Here is an 18,632-nt window from a genome sequence, read left to right on the forward strand (position 1 = left end):
CTGGTGAGCTTTGAAGTGCTTCCGGAAAGGTTAGGTACCAGGTGTTCCTTTCCCGCGCCTCCTTCCCTCCCTCCTTCCTTCCTTCCTTCCTTCCTTCCTTCCTTCCTTCCTTCCTTCCTTCCTTCTTTCCTTTCTTTTTCTTTCTTTCTTTCTTTTCCTTCCTTCCTTTTTTTTCCTTTCTTCCTCTTTTCTTTTTCTTTCTTCCTTCCTTCCTTCCTTCCTTCCTTCCTTCCTTACCAGCTGCCCTTTACGCAGTCCTCATAAGCCCTGCCTCTTATGCCTTCCTCCTCCTCCTCCTCCTCCTCCTCCTCCTCCTCCTCCTCCTCCTCCTCCTCCTCCTCCTCCTCCTACTTTTCCTTCTTTTATTCATTCTCCTCCAACGTTTCTTCTTTCTCCTTCTTTTCCTTTTCTTCCTCCTTGCTCTCCACGTCCTCCTCCTCCTCCTGTTTTTTTTTTTTTTTTTTTTATCCTATTTCTTCCTTCACTTTTAATATAACGACAATAACTACTCATATTGTTACTACTACTACTACTACTACTACTACTGACAATGATAATAATAATACGAGTAATAATGATAATAACGATGATAATACTGTCACTATTTCATATTGTAGTTATAATCGGGATTGTATTTCGTTTCTCTCTCTTCTCTCTCTCTCTCTCTCTCTCTCTCTCTCTCTCTCTCTCTCTCTCTCTCTCTCTCTCTCTCTCTCTCTCTCTCTCTCTCTCTCTCTCTCTCTCTCTCTCTCTCTCTCTCTCTCTCTCTCTCAACTAAACCTCCCATTTTCTCTCAGATATTTTCTCGTTCCTCCTCCTCCTCCTCCTCCTCCTCCTCCTCCTCCTCCTCCTCCTCCTCCTCCTCCTCCTCCTCCTCCTCCTCGTTACCCTAAAGTTGTGCACTGACCCAATTATTGTCTCCCTCCCCCTTCGCTCCCGGCAGATCGTCCCACACCCTTATGCCGGGAGAGAGAGAGAGAGAGAGAGAGAGAGAGAGAGAGAGAGAGAGAATTGGCAGTTTTACGTCGTTCCCTCCCTGTCTTGTTATAATCGTGATATTTGTGCAGTGTATTTTCTTGATTTACTATGCGCCGTTGTTGTTCTTTTGTTTATTTCTTCCCTCGCCCTTCTCTCTTGATCGCGAGCTGGCATCCTCCGTGAAGCGAGTTAGCCGAGTCACGGTGGGTGGGGTGTACATAATGCTTGGGGAAAATTTTTAGCATTTGTCACCTGTGCTAATTGGTCTTTCATGCACGGCCTCCCACACCTGCATTTATTCGTGCGTGTCTCTGGCGGGGCTCAACCACCAGCGATGTTTTGTTTCCGTCTCCCCATAAATAAATATTGGCGCGTCTGTGTTTATTTGGTTTTTATTCGCACTTATGTTAGGATCGAATGCAAATAACAGGAATATTACAGCCATGAGTGATGTGTGTTGTGTTTTTATTGATGCCACGCTGAAGGTCCGTGATTTGCTTAATAACGCACTGATTGATTGGCTGAATGGTTGATTATTATATATGGTATTTGCATAGTCCAGTGAAATTCTCTCTCTCTCTCTCTCTCTCTCTCTCTCTCTCTCTCTCTCTCTCTCTCTCTCTCTCTCTCTCTCTCTCTCTCTCTCTCTCTCTCTCTCTCTCTCTCTCTCTCTCTCTCTCTCTCTCTCTCTCTCTCTGTACATTTTGCACTCCACAGTCACGAATTAATTTGTTTTTCTGAAGGGCAGATTCACTTTTAGACGAAAGAGTTGCTGTGGTCACAATCATCTCCGTAACTCCAAATTGTCTTGTTCCGAGGCGATTTAACGTAAGCACTTAAGAACATTAGAGAAGCGTGGGGAAGTTAAGAAGTCCATATTTAGCTGTTGCTGTCCCGCCGTAGCCTCACAGCGCTGCGTCTGGCGTACTCTTACCACTTTGTCCCCTCAGCTGCATCGCTTTCAAAGACCACAGATAATTAGCCAGTTTTTCGTTGTTGTTGTTTTTTTCTTCTATAGATAATGATTCTAGTTAAACAATTACTAGAATCACAAAAGCCTACTTGAAAACGACATTAATCTCTGTTTAACGCAGTATTCTATAATAAGAAACCATTTTTCCATAGCCATTTGTGTTATAATGGCCACATATTGAACTAATACCCTTTTAATCTCTTTATTACTCCGTGTAGATGTTTGCAGTGAATTTCTACCGTGCTTTTATTTAGCATTGTGCTGTTGCATATTGCAGTGTAGCATGGTAAAATTAGACGAGGAGAGACACATGACAATACATTGTTAAAGGGTTTGCTTATCAAAAGGAACAATGAATAACAGCAGATCCGTTGCCCTTACGCAGGTGTTTGTAATAAGCTGCACTGTTTAACCTACAGCAAGGGAGGCAGGGCCGTAATGGCAGGGCAGGTGTTGCAGGGGAACGCAGGGGTGATCTGTGCTTTGTAATTAGCACACGTAGGCGTCAGGTGCGTGGGAATACTCATGGAGAGGGAGGCGGTATGAATATCTCTCTCTCTCTCTCTCTCTCTCTCTCTCTCTCTCTCTCTCTCTCTCTCTCTCTCTCTCTCTCTCTCTCTCTCTCTCTCTCTCTCTCTCTCTCTCTCTCTCTCTGTGTGTGTGTGTGTGTGTGTGTGTGTGTGTGTGTGTGTGTGTGTGTGTGTGTGTGTGTGTGTGTGTGTGTGTGTGTGTGTTTTCACTCACACGGATGATGAGTGAGTGTGGTGAGTGTAAGATTTGCCTTTGAATTTATCTGAAAATTATCAACATTAGTCATTTGCACGCGAGAGAGAGAGAGAGAGAGAGAGAGAGAGAGAGAGAGAGAGAACGAAAACTTGCACACGCATGTCAAATGTATGGCTTCCTCCTCCTCCTCCTCCTCCTCCTCACTATCCCAAGTTAGTGACGTCATCGGGCTCTCCCCTTTCTTCCCTCTATACTTCCTTCTCTCTCTCTCTCTCTCTCTCTCTCTCTCTCTCTCTCTCTCTCTCTCTCTCTCTCTCTCTCTCTCTCTCTCTCTCTCTCTCTCTCTCTCCTTAAATGAATTCAGCATTAAATTTTCACCTTTAGGTCGTTTACTTTCATCTCGCCTGATATTCTTCCCTCGTCACCGTTTAGTCGATAAACCATTAGACTTGCAGGCCCAAAAAATACATCAGGATATGAACTTTCGGTGAACGGTGGGAGGAAAATAGTTAAAGAAAGACGAGGAGGTTGATCGGAAGAAGAGAAAGAGGAGGATGGAGGAAAGAAAAGGAATGAAACGAAGGCGGGAAATCTCGTGTGTGTGTGTGTGTGTGTGTGTGTGTGTGTGTGTGTGTGTGTGGGGATCGACCGCGGAAGAGGAGGAGGAGAGCGGCGCGTCAGGCCCAGGGCTGCTCCAGGCTGGCCGGCTTTCCGTTGGCCGCTAGCTGAGACCCGCCTTTAGGATTTGGGGAGAGGGAGGGGAGGAAGAAAGACTGGGAGTGAACGGACTCAGGAGTGGGAGTGGAAGGGAGAGGGGGAGGGAGTTTGGGCGGGCCTGCCAGAAATGTTTCTTTCTTGTGATGAATGTGGCGCCTTTATTTATCCCTGTGCTCTGGTGCGTCTTGGTCTGTGGCGGCGAGTATGTTGGGTCTTGGTGGGTCTGCTGTGTTCCGCCAGGCTGATGGGTTTATAAAATATAAAAGTGTGTGTGTGTGTGTGTGTGTGGGTGTGTGTGTGTCAAATTGTGGTGATATTTGTTTCGCTTTCTTAACTTTTCTTCTTTCTATCTTTCTTCTTTTTCTGCCTAGTAATGCAAGTGATGTCCTGCGTGCGTACTAACATAGCCACATTGTTATCCAGGGTCTCGGCGACGAGCTGGCGGGTGGAGGTGAACACCCCCTGGTTTATTTTGGGCCACTCGTGACCCCTGCGCACACACGCTCATGTACCAGACTCTTCTACGCTCACGAAAAATTTCATATTTTTAGTGCTCCGTGATGCAATCTTTGTATGAAGGAAATACTTGAAATGTAGGTTCAAAACGAAGCCAATCACTTGTAATCATATTTTTTTAAATCTCTGAAATGGATTTAGGAAGTTTTACCAAACTAGCTATCCGATACGCATGCAAACGAAAGATGAAGTGAGAGGAGAGGAAAGGAGATGAGACGTGGTGTTGTGAGTCTGCCAGTCAAGTCATGCCTGGGTCTGTTTCTAGGCAGCAGGAGTGTGTTCAGGCCGCACAGGTTTCCAAGAAATTCCAGAGTATAAGGTCTCCTGGAAATCCTCTCTTCACCACTCATAACTGTAACCGTGATTGTTTTTAGAGAAATTTGACGTGATTCTCAAAAGATGTGTTATGATGTGCGCTGCTTTGGCGATGTCATCACGATGCATCTTTGCTCATTGAAGGTGGCGGTGCCATCATAATGTGCGTTGCCCATGAAACTGGATCGTACGTGTGCGATGGAAGACCCTAAACCAAATCCTGGATAGATCCCAAAGAACCAGCAGGACTGGCCCTAGACCCTTCATTCAGTAACAATAGCAAACCCTAGGAAAGACATCTCAGGCTGCTGCTGTGGGTAGAGCACACCATTCGTCAGATACCAATCTGGTGCTGACAAGAATTAAAGGCCCCACTACCATCTCCTCCTCCTCCTCCTCCTCCTCCTCATGATTCGCGCTCCCCGTCTGTGGAAATACCCAACGTTGGAAACGCTTATTAACTATTTGTAGAGCTCAGAGAGAGAGAGAGAGAGAGAGAGAGGGAGAGGGAGAGGGAGACCTCTTCAGTCCTCTCTACTCATATTAGTAAGTTTCTGCAACTATTCATCTTATTATTGCGTGGGCTTGTACTTCACTTCCTCGCAAACTTCAACAATCTAATTTCGCACAGTTAAATTTAGTATTGGATAGGTGGCGCTGCGGTGGATGAAGGGAAGCTCCTCGCTGTACACTTGATCGGGTCTCAGGGTACGCTGTAGTCCCTTCCTCCTTATCCTTATTTTCCTCCAGAGACCTTACAAGCGCCCTCTTCCATCATCGTGTTTTTGTGTGCAGTGTGTGTTGATTCTTACTAATAGGAGTTTTTCAAATAGTTAATTAGGTTCTACTATCTCAGCTTGGGTAATTCTGCAAGATTGCATGTCTTGAATCACTATAAATAAGAACTCCTGTGACGTGAGCATGCTAGTATGAGTGTCATTTGTATCAGAGAAAGTAAATCATAGTGAAAATTCGTGACCTTGTTCTTCGCTTCTATACTTGGACGTCCCCCCCATTCTCTCTCTCTCTCTCTCTCTCTCTCTCTCTCTCTCTCTCTCTCTCTCTCTCTCTCTCTCTCTCTCTCTCTCTCTCTCTCTCTCTCGACACCTGACGCCTCATCGGTGGAGTGTTGCTGGGTACTCTCGTAACCCTGGTGCTCGCGTGTCTCCGCTTCGGTCTGTAAATCAGATATCCCTCTACGAGTCTAGCAGAGGCTTTGTCATATATAATTCACGATGAGTGTCAAAAGCCAATACCCAACACCGATATTGGTTTAAATCGAGCATCCAGTACGCAGCAGGACACAAATATAGTACATACCCTTCTTCCCTCTCATCCTCCCTGCCTGCCTGCTTGGCTGCCTGTCTCTGTCTCCTCTCTTCACGCTGTTGTGACTCATTGGATTTTGAAACACTTCTCCGCCGCACCTCAACTACATTCAAAAGGCTCAAGTTCATATTATGCTGCTTTTCAAAGCAGCATGATATTAACAAGATTTATATATATATATATATATATATATATATATATATATATATATATATATATATATATATATATATATATATAAACATTGGAGAATTCGGATAATCATGTCTGTGGTTTTGGAATATAGTCGTGGTGAGAGAATACGGACCAATACGCGAACGTGTACCCAAAGGAACTGCTGACAGGAACACCACGGCAACTTCCCTAAAGTCATGTCTTCTCGACAGTCACGTCATCGCCACTTAGTAACGAAAACGCCGCCGCGTCCCCACACTCCTGCCACCCCCGACACCGAGGCGCGATTGTCCACTCAGCCATCCAGCCGTGATGCGCCCAATGTGTTGACAAAAATTATGCTCATCCTCGAAATTAGTATCCATTACCTAGATGACATTGATGACTTCATAGCGCGTTATGACTGTGTGTGTGTGTGTGTGTGTGTGTGTGTGTGTGTGTGATGGCTCATTAATACATTACAACGAACAGATTAAGAAATGTGTTTGAACAAACCAACGTGATGTTTGTTTAATGACCGGAATTAGTTTTATTATTATTATTATTATTATTATTATTATTATTATTATTATTATTGTTATTATTATTATTATTATTATTATTGTTGTTATTATTGTTATTATTATTAAAACTGAAAGAAGACAGATGACATATTTACGAATTTCCCTTAAGTGAGGTTGTCATTGTTCCTCCTAAGCTCAAAGGTATCTGCTGACTTACATACTCTGCTGTTACAGAGGGCACACACACACACACACACACACACACACACACACACACACACACACACACACACACACACACACACACACACCGTAGTGTAGTGGTTAGTACGCTCGACTCACAATCGAGAGGGCCCGGGTTCGAGTCCCAGGAAGCGGCGAGGCAAATGGGCAAGTCTCTTTATGTGTAGCAGTAAATGGATACGGGATGTAACTCGAGGGGTTGTGGCCTCGCTTTCCCAGTGTGTGGAGTGTGTTGTGGTCTCAGTCCTACCGGAAAATCAGTCTATGAGGTCTGAGCTCGCTCTATAATGGGAAAGACTGGCTGGGTGACTAGCAGGTGACCGTGGTGAACACACACACACACACACACACACACACACACACACACACACACACACACACACACCATAGATAGTGGGCAGAAGTAGTAATGGCAAGTACACACACACACACACACACACACACACACACACACACACACACACACACACACACACACACGGTAGCTCAGTGGTTAGAGCGCTGGCTTCACAAGCCAGAGGACCGGGGTTCGATTCCCCGGCCAGGTGGAGATATTTGGGTGTGTCTCCTTTCACATGCAGCCCCTGTTCACCTAGCAGTGAGTAGGTACAGGATGTAAATCGAGGAGTTGTGACCTTGTTGTCCCGGTGTGTGGTGTGTGCCTGGTCTCAGGCCTATCCGAAGATCGGAAATAATGAGCTCTGAGCTCGTTCCATAGGGTAATATCTGGCTGTCTCGTCAGAGACTGCAGCAGATCAAACAGTGAAATACACACACACACACACACACACACACACACACACACACACACACACACACACACACACACACACACACACCATAGATAGTGGGCAGAAGTAGTAATGGCAAGTATTGAGGGTTTGATTTACCCTTAAAAACACATTCTTTTTCAATTTATTCATGGTATGAGACTCACAAATTATTAGAAAAAATATACTGAATGGTACTGACACTTTCCAGAACCATGCAGCTCCACACTTGTGCAATATGGGCTTCTACACATACTACATACTTTAACTTATATAGGAATGAAAACTATTTATTATGGAAATGTATGTTCCTATGTGTTGAAAAATCTTAACATAGATGCAAGATAACCTTCTCTGTGGTTTCTTTATGCAACAGTACCTCAGTAATCCCCCCAGTTGCTTTAGTTTTGTATATCCCTCAGTACCAGGGAGACAACCTATCATATTCACTTAAATATGCAGTGGGAAAGAATATCAATGAATAATGTCTTCTTTTTCTCCTCAGGTACCAGAAAACTGCTGGGGCCATGAGTGCCGTTGGAGAGAAGACCTCCTCCCTCTTTGGAGGCATTGGCGCCAAGTTCGGCCAACTTAAAGAGACTCCAACTTTCAAGTCATTTGAGGAGCGTGTTGGAGGCGTGTATTCAGCTGCCAGGGTGAGTTGCTACCTCATGATGGTGCTGCTTTTTGGCTTTACCTTTGAAGCCTCAGTTTCTCTTCTCTCCTCTTAAAACACCAGTTAATGTGGCACCTTCCTCCTGTGAGGATTTTGTACACCTTCCAATGCCTGCATATTAAAATACTATATGTATGTTTACATGGTAGGATAGCTATTTCTGCTATTTCTTGATTTGTAGCTCAGTATTTTAACATTAGGAGTGAAAAGCACTGCCTTTACATTTTGCACCAAAAGACCATATTTTCTTTACACCTCTGTGCTAATTCCCTGTAAAATTACTTTTATAAAGAAAAGTATTGGCTTCACCACATTATCACCATTACAATATTTCAAATAGTACATTAATTTTTATCAAATCTTGTACCAAGTATTTTTTTCAATAATGACACTGACATGAGGTCATATCTTGGGTAGGGATAACTACATGATGCACATTGTATCTCTTCCTGCAAAACTTGAATAGGTTCACCAACTTGAGGAACATTGTCCAGAAGCAACAGATCACCAACATCTTCATTAACAGTGTCTCTTATTTTCATGAATCATGTATCTGCTGAAATATGTTTTTTGAGGGCAAATATATTTCTAATCTTAAAATTCTCTCAAGGGTGTAGGTAGCCACAACAGGTCTTCATTTGTCTGTACTCTTATGTATTCCATTCCTCTTTTCCTTCTGTTTCATTCAAGTATTCCAGTACTCTACCTTCCCATTGAATACCTTCACATGCACACCACCACTCCACCTTTTTTTTTTCCGTTTATACGTCCGATTTCGCTATTACATTAGGGCTAGGACAGTGCCTCCTGACAAAGAAGTCAGGAGGACTTTGATTTTGGCATTTGGGAACCGCTACCCTAAGTGGATGCCCCCTAACCTCAGACCGTGGTCAGGATTCGAACCCATGCACTTGAAAACCCTGGGGCCCCACAAAGCACTCATAGTTCCACTGCACCACTCCACCTTTGTGCACCATTATTGTCATTGCCCTCACATGACCAAACTGTGCGATATGTTTGGAGGTATTGCATTAGACAGACACAGTTTCCCCAGAGTCCATCCTTCACCTTTGATGTGTGTGTGTGTATATATATATATATATATATATATATATATATATATATATATATATATATATATATATATATATATATATATATATATATATATATATATACAGGCAACCCCCGTTTAATGAAGGTTCACAATGAAATTTTGCTACAACGAAGGTTTCATTTTACTACCATCTGCTCGTTTAACAAACACCAAACTCGCTTTAACAAAGTTTTATCCTGGTATTTTTTTCCAAATTTGAAAGCCCCACCGTATCATGCAAGCTGACAGGCTTTTTAATACATCAGGAGCTGCTGGTACTAAGGCCTGCCTCAGGAGAAATCCTGAGACACCTGTAGAATAAAGATCAAGATCAACCCTCTCGTGTACAACACAGGTGCTGCCGATACAAAGGCCTGACTTAGAAAAAATTCTGCGTCACCTGTAGCATCAAGATCAAGATCAAGATCACGCACCACTCACTCCCAGTCAAAACATAACAGCGTCACCAGCAGCTCATCTTCCCTAGTTCAACTTACCACCAAAACGCCCTGCAATGTGGCCTAACGTTCCTAAGAAGACCAGGAAGTGTCTTACTCTCGAAGTGAAGCTGGGTATTATTCACAGACAAGAGAGGCCAGAAAACTAATAACATTGCTTGCCACCATCTTGACTCCATCTACTGTCTACTATTTTCAAGTCAGCAGACTCTATTAAGAAGGCTGGTGAGACCGTATCTTCCTTGAAAGCTAAAAGAACCACCTGAACTCGTGACTCTACAATGGATAAAATGGAAAGCCTTGTGGAAATGTGGTACATAAGTTTTGTATGTGGTACCATGATGCGCACTTTGTTTACATTCCACAGGTTGCCGGTTAGTGTATTTCCGTTTCACTCTCCCTCCCTTCATAAAGTTAAGATCATCAACATTATAAAGTTACGTACATACATACATTAGTGTACATTATAATGACTTAAATTAAACTACCTAAATGTTTAACTTCATAATTTTTACTTTCATAAAACCTTTTACTGTACTATGATGCACTCTCGCTTTGCTTACTCTCAATGGAAGTTCAAATCAGTGGTTAAACTTGTTATAATCGGTTCACTTAACGAAGTTTCGCTTAACGAAGTGTGTTTTAGGAACGTAACCCCTTCGTTAAATGGGGGTTGCCTGTATATATATATATATATATATATATATATATATATATATATATATATATATATATATATATATATATATATATATGCCACTCCATCCTTAAAAATTGTCACTGCTTTAACCATCCATCTCTTCACAGCACAAGCACCTCTCAAACACTCCTCTCCATTGTCTGGATCCTAGATTTGTTTTACTTTTCATTCCATGTTCATGTTTCACTTACATATGTTACTGTTGGCACATTAAACTATCATTCAGTCTCTCCTCCCTTCTCCCCCACCCCCACACACACACTGCATAGTGTAGTGGTTAGCACGCTCGATTCACAATCGAGAGGCCCGGGTTCGAATCTCGGCACGGCATGGGCAAGCCTGTTAATGTGTAGCCCTTGTTCACCTAGCAGTAAATAGGTACAGGATGTAACTCGAGGGGTTGTGACCTCGCTTTCCCGGTGTGTGGAGTGTGTTGTGGTCTCAGTCCTACCCGAAGATCGGTCTATGAGCTCTGAGCTCGCTCCGTAATGGGGAAGACTGGCTGGGTGACCAGCAGACGACCGAGGTGAATTACACACACACACACACACACACACACACACACACACACACACACACACACACACACACACACACACACACACACACACACACACACACACCTTATTGCCATACCCTTTGTCATATTTTCTAGAGTTTCCTCAATTTTTCTCCTGGTAATGCTTTCTCTTTTATTTCTCTCTCCATACTTCCATGTTTGCACAGGATCAAACCAAGGTATTTAAATTCCTGGTGGCCTTTCATTCCCTGTCCATTAAGCCTCATTTCACATCTCTTGCACCCTGTCCCTATCTTTGTATGATTCTAAATTAATTTACATCTTTTTTTAATATTTTTTATTTATTTATTTTTTTCTATTTATTTATTTTTTTTATTTATTTATTTTTTTTAATTTATTTATTTATTTTATTTATTTATTATTTTTTTTTTTTCAATATAATCAACTTCCACTTCTGATGAACAATATTTGACCTTTTTGCCACTTTCTGCAGATTCTTTAATTTTTCTCCAGTCAACACTGTCATCTGCAGACATTATACTACTCGGCATCCTCTTAGCATTGTCTGCCTACAGTTACACTTCATCATTATCAGTCCTTGCTTTCATCTTTCTCTACAACATTCAAAAGCAACTTCATACTTATCCTGGTATTATATTTTTTAAAGATACTCAACTAATTCTAAAAGAAGCACCAGAGACAATAATTATTTTTTGTAAAAGTAAACTTCAGAAAAGTATTTTTGTCCAAAAGATGGTAGTGTAAACAATGGCCACTAAGCTCTGGGTTGCTCATCTGTGAGTCGTGGCACATTGGTTGTGTCAGGTACCTTGTGTCTCAGACTCTTGTCTCTGTTCAGGATACTTTAATTAATGTGGTCTTTTTTGCTTTCCCTCTTTTCACCATAGCATAATTTCAAATGGTATTTTTATGAATTCATCCAACTATCCTTACCAAACATAAAACAAGGATAAGTATGAGCAAGATTAAAGAAAACATTTGTTGCATGAAGACTGATATCATACTTAACCTTTAACTTGCATCTATGAAGTGAAGCACATTACAATCTGTCTCACAAATAATCAAGATATGTACTATATCCATCAACATATTTAAAAGTGATGAGAGTAACTGATACTCCTCACAGCTTTCCCTTCTCTGTAACATTCACAAAACTTAAATTTTTGTGTGAATGTTTTCATATGATGGTTATGTGTAATGCTTCCAAAATGCTTAAAGCTGTAATGATTAATCAATTTGAATTGGCTGTTGGATCTCAACCCCTGACATTATTCCCCTATCTGCCAATTCATCATCATGTTGTATGCAGCACCCCATGAGAATGCCTTCATGCATGAAGGGAGCCACACTTTTACATGGTATGATTTATCCACCAACACCTGATACAAGACATATGTTTATTACTTAACAGCAAAAATTGTGATGCCAGTTGCCATTTTATTTGTTCTGCATTGTGTGCACTCAGCAACAAAAAACAGTAATAATTTGGCACTTATAAGCCTTTATAGGGAAAATAAGGGTACCTTAAATTAGAAATTATGATCCTCAACTTAATGGATAAGTTCTCTTAGTATTTCATTGGGTTTAAGATTAGTTTTAAACGTTACTTGACAAGAGACTCGATGCTGTTAACAAACATAGACAGAGCAGCAGAGATAGCAATCACCAATATCTTTTGTGAAATTTTGGACTTCAAACGGCTAAATCGGAGATGCATATTAGTAAAACTGAATCTGTGTGAATCCATGATAATGGTCTAATGATCCTGTCGTCAGTGCTCTCACATGTGTGACCTTCAGCTTTCTCTCTAGGAGAGATGTAATATAGCACTTTCTACTAGTGAGCATGTGGGAGATGGACACAAAGGATGGGTAGGTGCTATTAATTGTAGCACCTCAAGTACCAATACTTGAAGACAGAACTGAAGGTATCACTGCCAGCACCTACAGGAGGCCAGAGAAAGACTACTGTGATCCAAACATCTTCAGAATATCACTTGTTCCTTACACTCCCAGCAATGAAGCCAAGTTATCTGAGCTCTTTGAACACTAAAAAGTGGCCAGTCACTGAGACTTACCTGCTGATGTCACTAAATGCCAGAATATACACATATTTATTTATATTGTCAAATCCTAATATTTTCTGTGAAGCTGTTATTATAGTACAATGTACTCATCAATGTAAATGCATTTCATGTGGTAGAAAGTGATTTACAGAAAAGTTTCTCTCTCTCTCTCTCTCTCTCTCTCTCTCTCTCTCTCTCTCTCTCTCTCTCTCTCTCTCTCTCTCTCTCTCTCTCTCTCTCTCTCTCTCTCTCTCTCTCTCTCTCTCTCTCTCTCTCTCTCTCTCTCTCTCTCTCTCTCTCTCAAAAGTTAATAAACTTATTGGAATATGATAAGATGATATTCTCATCAAAGGGCTCTGATGACTGATCAGAGCTGTTTCATTTTTTTGTTTTCTCATCCTTGTTATAAACTCATTCCTCAAGTGTTTCATCAAGCAGTGGTAGCTATAATAACAATTTTGGTAACAAATTATTTTGAAGACAATGGATCACAACACATTTTACATAACAGAAAACTCACAACATACAATTTGGTATATTAGCATACTAAAGACCTCAAAGAATGCACATACAAGATATAATCAAACACAAAGGACTGTGAAAAGTGTGAAGGAGCTGTGAAATGATGAACATTAGTTAGTTGATTTAGTGACCATGTCAGCTGACATATAACTGAATATTGCACAGGTCCTCTTGCTTAACAAATAAAATAAGTCTGCCTTTTTTCCTTTGTGCTTAACCTTTCACTGTAGTTTGCTTCTGACTAAAAGAATAATACATGCTCTGATTTTGTTTCTTCAAAAAATTCACCCAAGTGAGTGAAACAAGTGGTAATGTTTCCCTTGTAGTGTTCTTAAACTCTAAAATAGCATAATTGAAAAGCTATGTATCAGTGAAGGGTTCTTTTTTTTTTCCTCATTATTTACTTTATTTTTTTCAACAACTTTCCTACTTAGTCAGGAACAGGACCACACTGAATGCACAACACAATGAACGATTCTCCATTCATTCATGTTTCTGCTGTTGGATAGTGCATGGCAACCTTTTGGAATGCCTCTGAACAACTTTTACAATCTATTAATTTATGAATCTTTAAAGTCCACATAATGAGGGATCTTTTGTAGTTATATTTCCAGCAAGGTTGATTTTTTAATATACTGTTTCATTTGCTGATTTTCGTGTACTATTATATACATGGACATCACGAATTATAACTTGTCTAGAATTAAACATATGAATATTTATTATGAATAGCTGTGAACAGATTTATCAGTGATACTTTATAATTGCTAGTTAAATTTGAATATCATATTTTTACTAGATCAGCATATGTGAATGTATAAGAATGAATGGAGAAAATGTAGGAAGTAAAGGTTTAAAAGGTTATATATCAAGGAGTAAGTATGTAGTGAGGATTTGTCTTTTCACACATTGTTTCTCACCAGACACGCATGGGTGGCTCTGGATCCAACTCCACACAAGACTTTGAGGAGGCCCTGAAGGAGGCAGAGGGTGAGAAGGCAGCCCTGGAGGCAGCCAATGGCGGCACCCTGCAGACCTCCACCACTCCTGGAACTGACGTCACCCAGCCGGCTGCATCCTAAGCCCCCACCCACCACCTCCACCACCACCTGCACTCTTCCACCCACTGCACCCCATCACCACAGTTACTAGAGTTGATATTTTTAGCTAAAGTGGCTCCCTAGTCCATTTGTAGCTTTCATCATTATTTGATAAGGATTTAATTTTCTAGAACAGCTATAGCGACTTAAGGTGTGAGGGTCATGTGGGTCCGTCAGATATTTTGACTAGTAATGACTGTGATTGATTTTGGGTGTCCACTTGGTCCATCTGTAGCCTATTGGTCCTAGCTGCCTTTGCCTTCGTGGCTGGCTAGCTGGCAGATTTTTTCAGAGATTAGGATCATCCTAATTCTTCAGGAAATTTTTCAAAGATTTATCCTTAAGGCTACTGAATCAATAGTGTCCTTACATTGGCATTTTCATCTTCCTCATACTAGAGGGAGATGATAAAGGAAAAGTAAGAGACACATTAATCTCCTCCTGTATCGTGGCATTTTTAACTCATGTTTGATCTCTGTCAAATCCTCTTGGAATTCTTTCTCTCTGTATCTGTGTTGAACCAAGTGAAGAAATTATCCTGTACATTTTCCTGTAGGAGAACACTCAAGAGGTTCATGAAAACTGACAATATGCAAAAGATGAAAATATCATATACACTTATATAATTTGGTTAATTAAATTGTGTTCAGGTGTTCAGCTTGAGGCAGGTGTGAGCCAAGTGTTCCTCTGCTGTCAGGTTTTACACAGCTTTTCTTTACTGTCAACAGTTTGTGAAAGTTGTCTGTGTTTTGGTGCATTATATGAGTGATTCCAGGTGTAGGTGGCTTAGATAGTAATTAATCCTAGGCTGCCTTCAAATAATAATATATCATAGTGTGAAAATTGTTGAATACAGTGAGTGATGTTTTATTTGAAAATAATGGTATATAAATATATATAATTTGACTAAATGAGTTGGCATTAGAAATGTTGTGTGTTGTTACTCATATCATAGAAGTATTGATGCAACTCTAAATGTTAAAGATGTGAGGATTGTGGGTAAGCCCCTGTAATCTCCAGAAGGTTTTGGTGGTGTGGGTATAACATAGCGAACATGTCACTAGATGTTACATTAATATTAGGTTTAAAAAAAAGCAAATTTTATTCTTTATACAGTTAAATTATTTAATCCTTCAATTTTCTCAGTCTTAAGTTTCAGCTTTCAGTTTTTATTGTTGGTGATTGGGGGAATATTTGTTGAGTTAAGCAGCATTACCAGAGCCTAGAGAGGATGCAGCTGCCACCTCTGCACTAGCCTGCTCCTAGGGACTTCCAGTTGAAGGGATGACAAAAATGTGCTTGGAGGCAAATTGCTTTTGGGGTGTAACAAACTTCTCTCAAGAACCACTGAAGGATTGTGTTAGGAGCTTTGTGCCCATCAGGGGCCAAACTGTGCTGGTGAGGAAGGTCCAGGAGCTGGCAGTTGTTGCCCCTGTTCTGAATGCCAGTAGGCATTGTGGGTAACCATGGTGGAGAGACCTCCCAGTCATGACTGACATTCCTTTGTTAGACTATAGGCGAGATGTCAGGGCTGATGATGATAATTACCATGTTTGCCTTGATTTTTTAGTATTATGCAGACACTGTCCCTACCATGTCCCACATGGAGCAGTATGATGGGTTCTATCAAAAGCACAGTACCATTCTAGAAGCTTCATTTTAAGTGCTTTAACTAATTTAACCTGTAAGGGTTGAAGATGTTAACTATTTTAGGTAAGCAACAAGCCTTTATCACACATGCTTTTGCTAGGAGAGTTTGGCAACAGGCATGAAAACCTGGCCCACACACTGGAGCCTGACCCAGCCAGCCATGGGTGTGTCCAAACTGGCCAAAAGAGCCTGTGCCCGAGTACTGCTTGTGGAGTTGGGGGACTGGAGAGGGTTGTTGTTTTTGTCATTGTATTCCCAGTTATATGAAATGTAGTTAAAACATTAAAATGTGTTTCCTTTTCCATTCTACATACTTGTATACATGATAAGTGAAATCTTTGGCTCAGTGAGTGGAGATGACTGTTGTTAGTGAAAATGGATAGCAAAGGATAACCTTAGCAACTCTACCATTGGGTGTTTACAGGCTTTTGGAGCCAATATACTGTAAGTATATTATTGCTACATGCTCTTGATAGCTACTTGAGTTGAGAAATGACAACTGATGGTGTTGGTGTTTATGCTGTGCCTGGATGAAATGTAAATACTGTGAAATAGTATATTGTTCAAGAAAAAAGAATAAGTACTTTCCTTGAGTGGGACAGAAGGATGCAATGGTTAGGTTTGTCAGTTGAGCTGTGATGAGATGTACAGAAATGTAAGTGCAATGCAGAGATTGTTGGATGTGAGTTTTGAGTGGGGAGGACTGAGACCCAGTGGATGAAAAGCTAAGAATAGGTGTGTGGTGAATAGAACTGAGGCAAGTGTTGGTGTGAGGACATTCTCCATAACTGCATCTGTACTTGCTCTTTGCCTTTTTTCTATATATATCAACATCTGTATTTCCTTCCCAGTGGAAGTTTGTTCAAAATCAACCTGTTATTTAGAAGGATGACTGCTGCAATCCAAACTACTGACTTTATAGCTTTGTTTTCCCTCCAACAGAGCTGGGCACAACTTAAATTTTTTTCAGGTGCGACTTTGACTTTGTGACGTTGCTGCCAGATCTGATGTGATTGTGACTTTGTGACTTTTTTTAGGCCCCTAGTGCAACGTGCAACTTTGTCTTTCCCATGTGGCTCTGTTAAATTACAAAGTAAACTTTAGTGTAATAAACATGCAAAGAAATATTTATTTATTTTTTTTTTTTTACTTAAAACAATCTAAATTAATATCTACTGGTCCTCCTATTCCTCCATGTCCTTTCAGCCCATATACAGGAAGTCCATGTTTCCTTTGAGAAACACAAGCTCCTCAGAATTGACTTTATCCAGGGAGAAATTCTTGGCCCAAAGGGCATTACCAACTGTGCTGAATAGCCTCTCCATTTTTCCTTTGAGGAACACAAGCTCCTAAAAATTGACTTCATCCAGGGAGAAACTCTTGGCCCTGAGGACATCCCCAGCCTTGCTGAACAGCCTCTCCATTCTTAGCCAAATCAGGCCTTCAGACTGGTATTAAACAGCCACAGCAATTTCTTTAAAAAGTCTTTTATCTTGTTCAACGTTGTGTAAAATAAGCGATGTGACTTTTCTAGCTCAACTTTTAAAAACATTTGCAACTTTCGACTACGACTTAAAAATTTATAGAGCAGCAAAGTCACTAAGTCTTGATTCAGTGCTGCATCGCCCAGCTCTGGTCATTATAAAGACAGTAAGACTAAGAAGGTGGTAGTGGTGGTGGTGGTGGTAAAGGTGGCAATCCACGTTGGGAAAAGACACAAGTTAATGCTGAAATTATTCAGTTTTCTACCAAGTAATGTGCTATACCTTTACATTATGCAGTGTGATGTCCTTCCATATCTTTCCTTCAACTCACACAATTAAATATTATGAGGTAATGAAAGTATACACACACTCATACACACACTCTCTCTCTCTCTCTCTCTCTATCTATCTCTCTCTCCACAGTGCCTAAGATCACAGACAAAAGCCCTGCAGAATGACCTCTATTTTAATCTATATTCAAGGCAACCAATTTCCAAGAATGATTGTTTACTGCATTCATTTACAATTTTTTTCATAACATTTCTTGATTGTTTTGTGCTTTTTTCCTTCTTTTGTTTACATGTTTACAGTTTTTCATTACTACATTCCTTGTTTTGAGCGTATTAGCTAAGCCATTGTTTCTTAATTTGTGAGGCACAGCCCTCCTAGGGAGCCATCAGTAATTTCCAAGAGGGACATGAGCCCTTGGGAAAAAAGCAGAAATTTCTTTAATTGTATTTGTCGTCCTCTTAATGACAGCATGTTCATGTAACAAGATGTTTAAGAAAAGAGCAAAAGTATCACCTTTTTCCTTAAAATCTGGGAGCAAATTATTTTCATGGATGCAAGGGAGGCATGAAGGAAAGGACAAATATCTAGTAGGAGTGTGTTAGTAAAAAGGTTAAGAACCATTGACCTAAGCTATTTGATTGGTTTCTTTCATTTGATTATTATCACTATTTTTATTACATTTATTGATTGTTTTGGTGTTTTATGAGAGTTAGATAAGATTTTTGCCTTGTTTTCTCCATTCATTTACACTTTTCATTAGGTTTGTTTATATTGATATGTTTAAAGGTGTTTCAGAAGTTTTTTG

General features: G+C 40.6%; 1 protein-coding gene across 1 annotated transcript in view; it reads left to right on the plus strand.

Moving 5' to 3' along the window:
* The window catches only part of LOC123520192, a 111,031-nt gene extending 94,691 nt beyond the window's left edge, over positions 1–16,340 (plus strand). The window contains 2 exon segments of the mRNA XM_045282228.1: positions 7,750–7,900; positions 14,226–16,340. Of these exon segments, the coding sequence (XP_045138163.1) occupies positions 7,750–7,900; positions 14,226–14,384 (310 nt within the window). The 3' untranslated portion in view covers positions 14,385–16,340.
* Positions 16,341–18,632: the final 2,292 nt, after the last annotated feature.

Source organism: Portunus trituberculatus, chromosome 46 (genome assembly GCF_017591435.1).
Source record: "Portunus trituberculatus isolate SZX2019 chromosome 46, ASM1759143v1, whole genome shotgun sequence".
Taxonomy (NCBI): Eukaryota; Metazoa; Arthropoda; class Malacostraca; order Decapoda; family Portunidae; genus Portunus; species Portunus trituberculatus.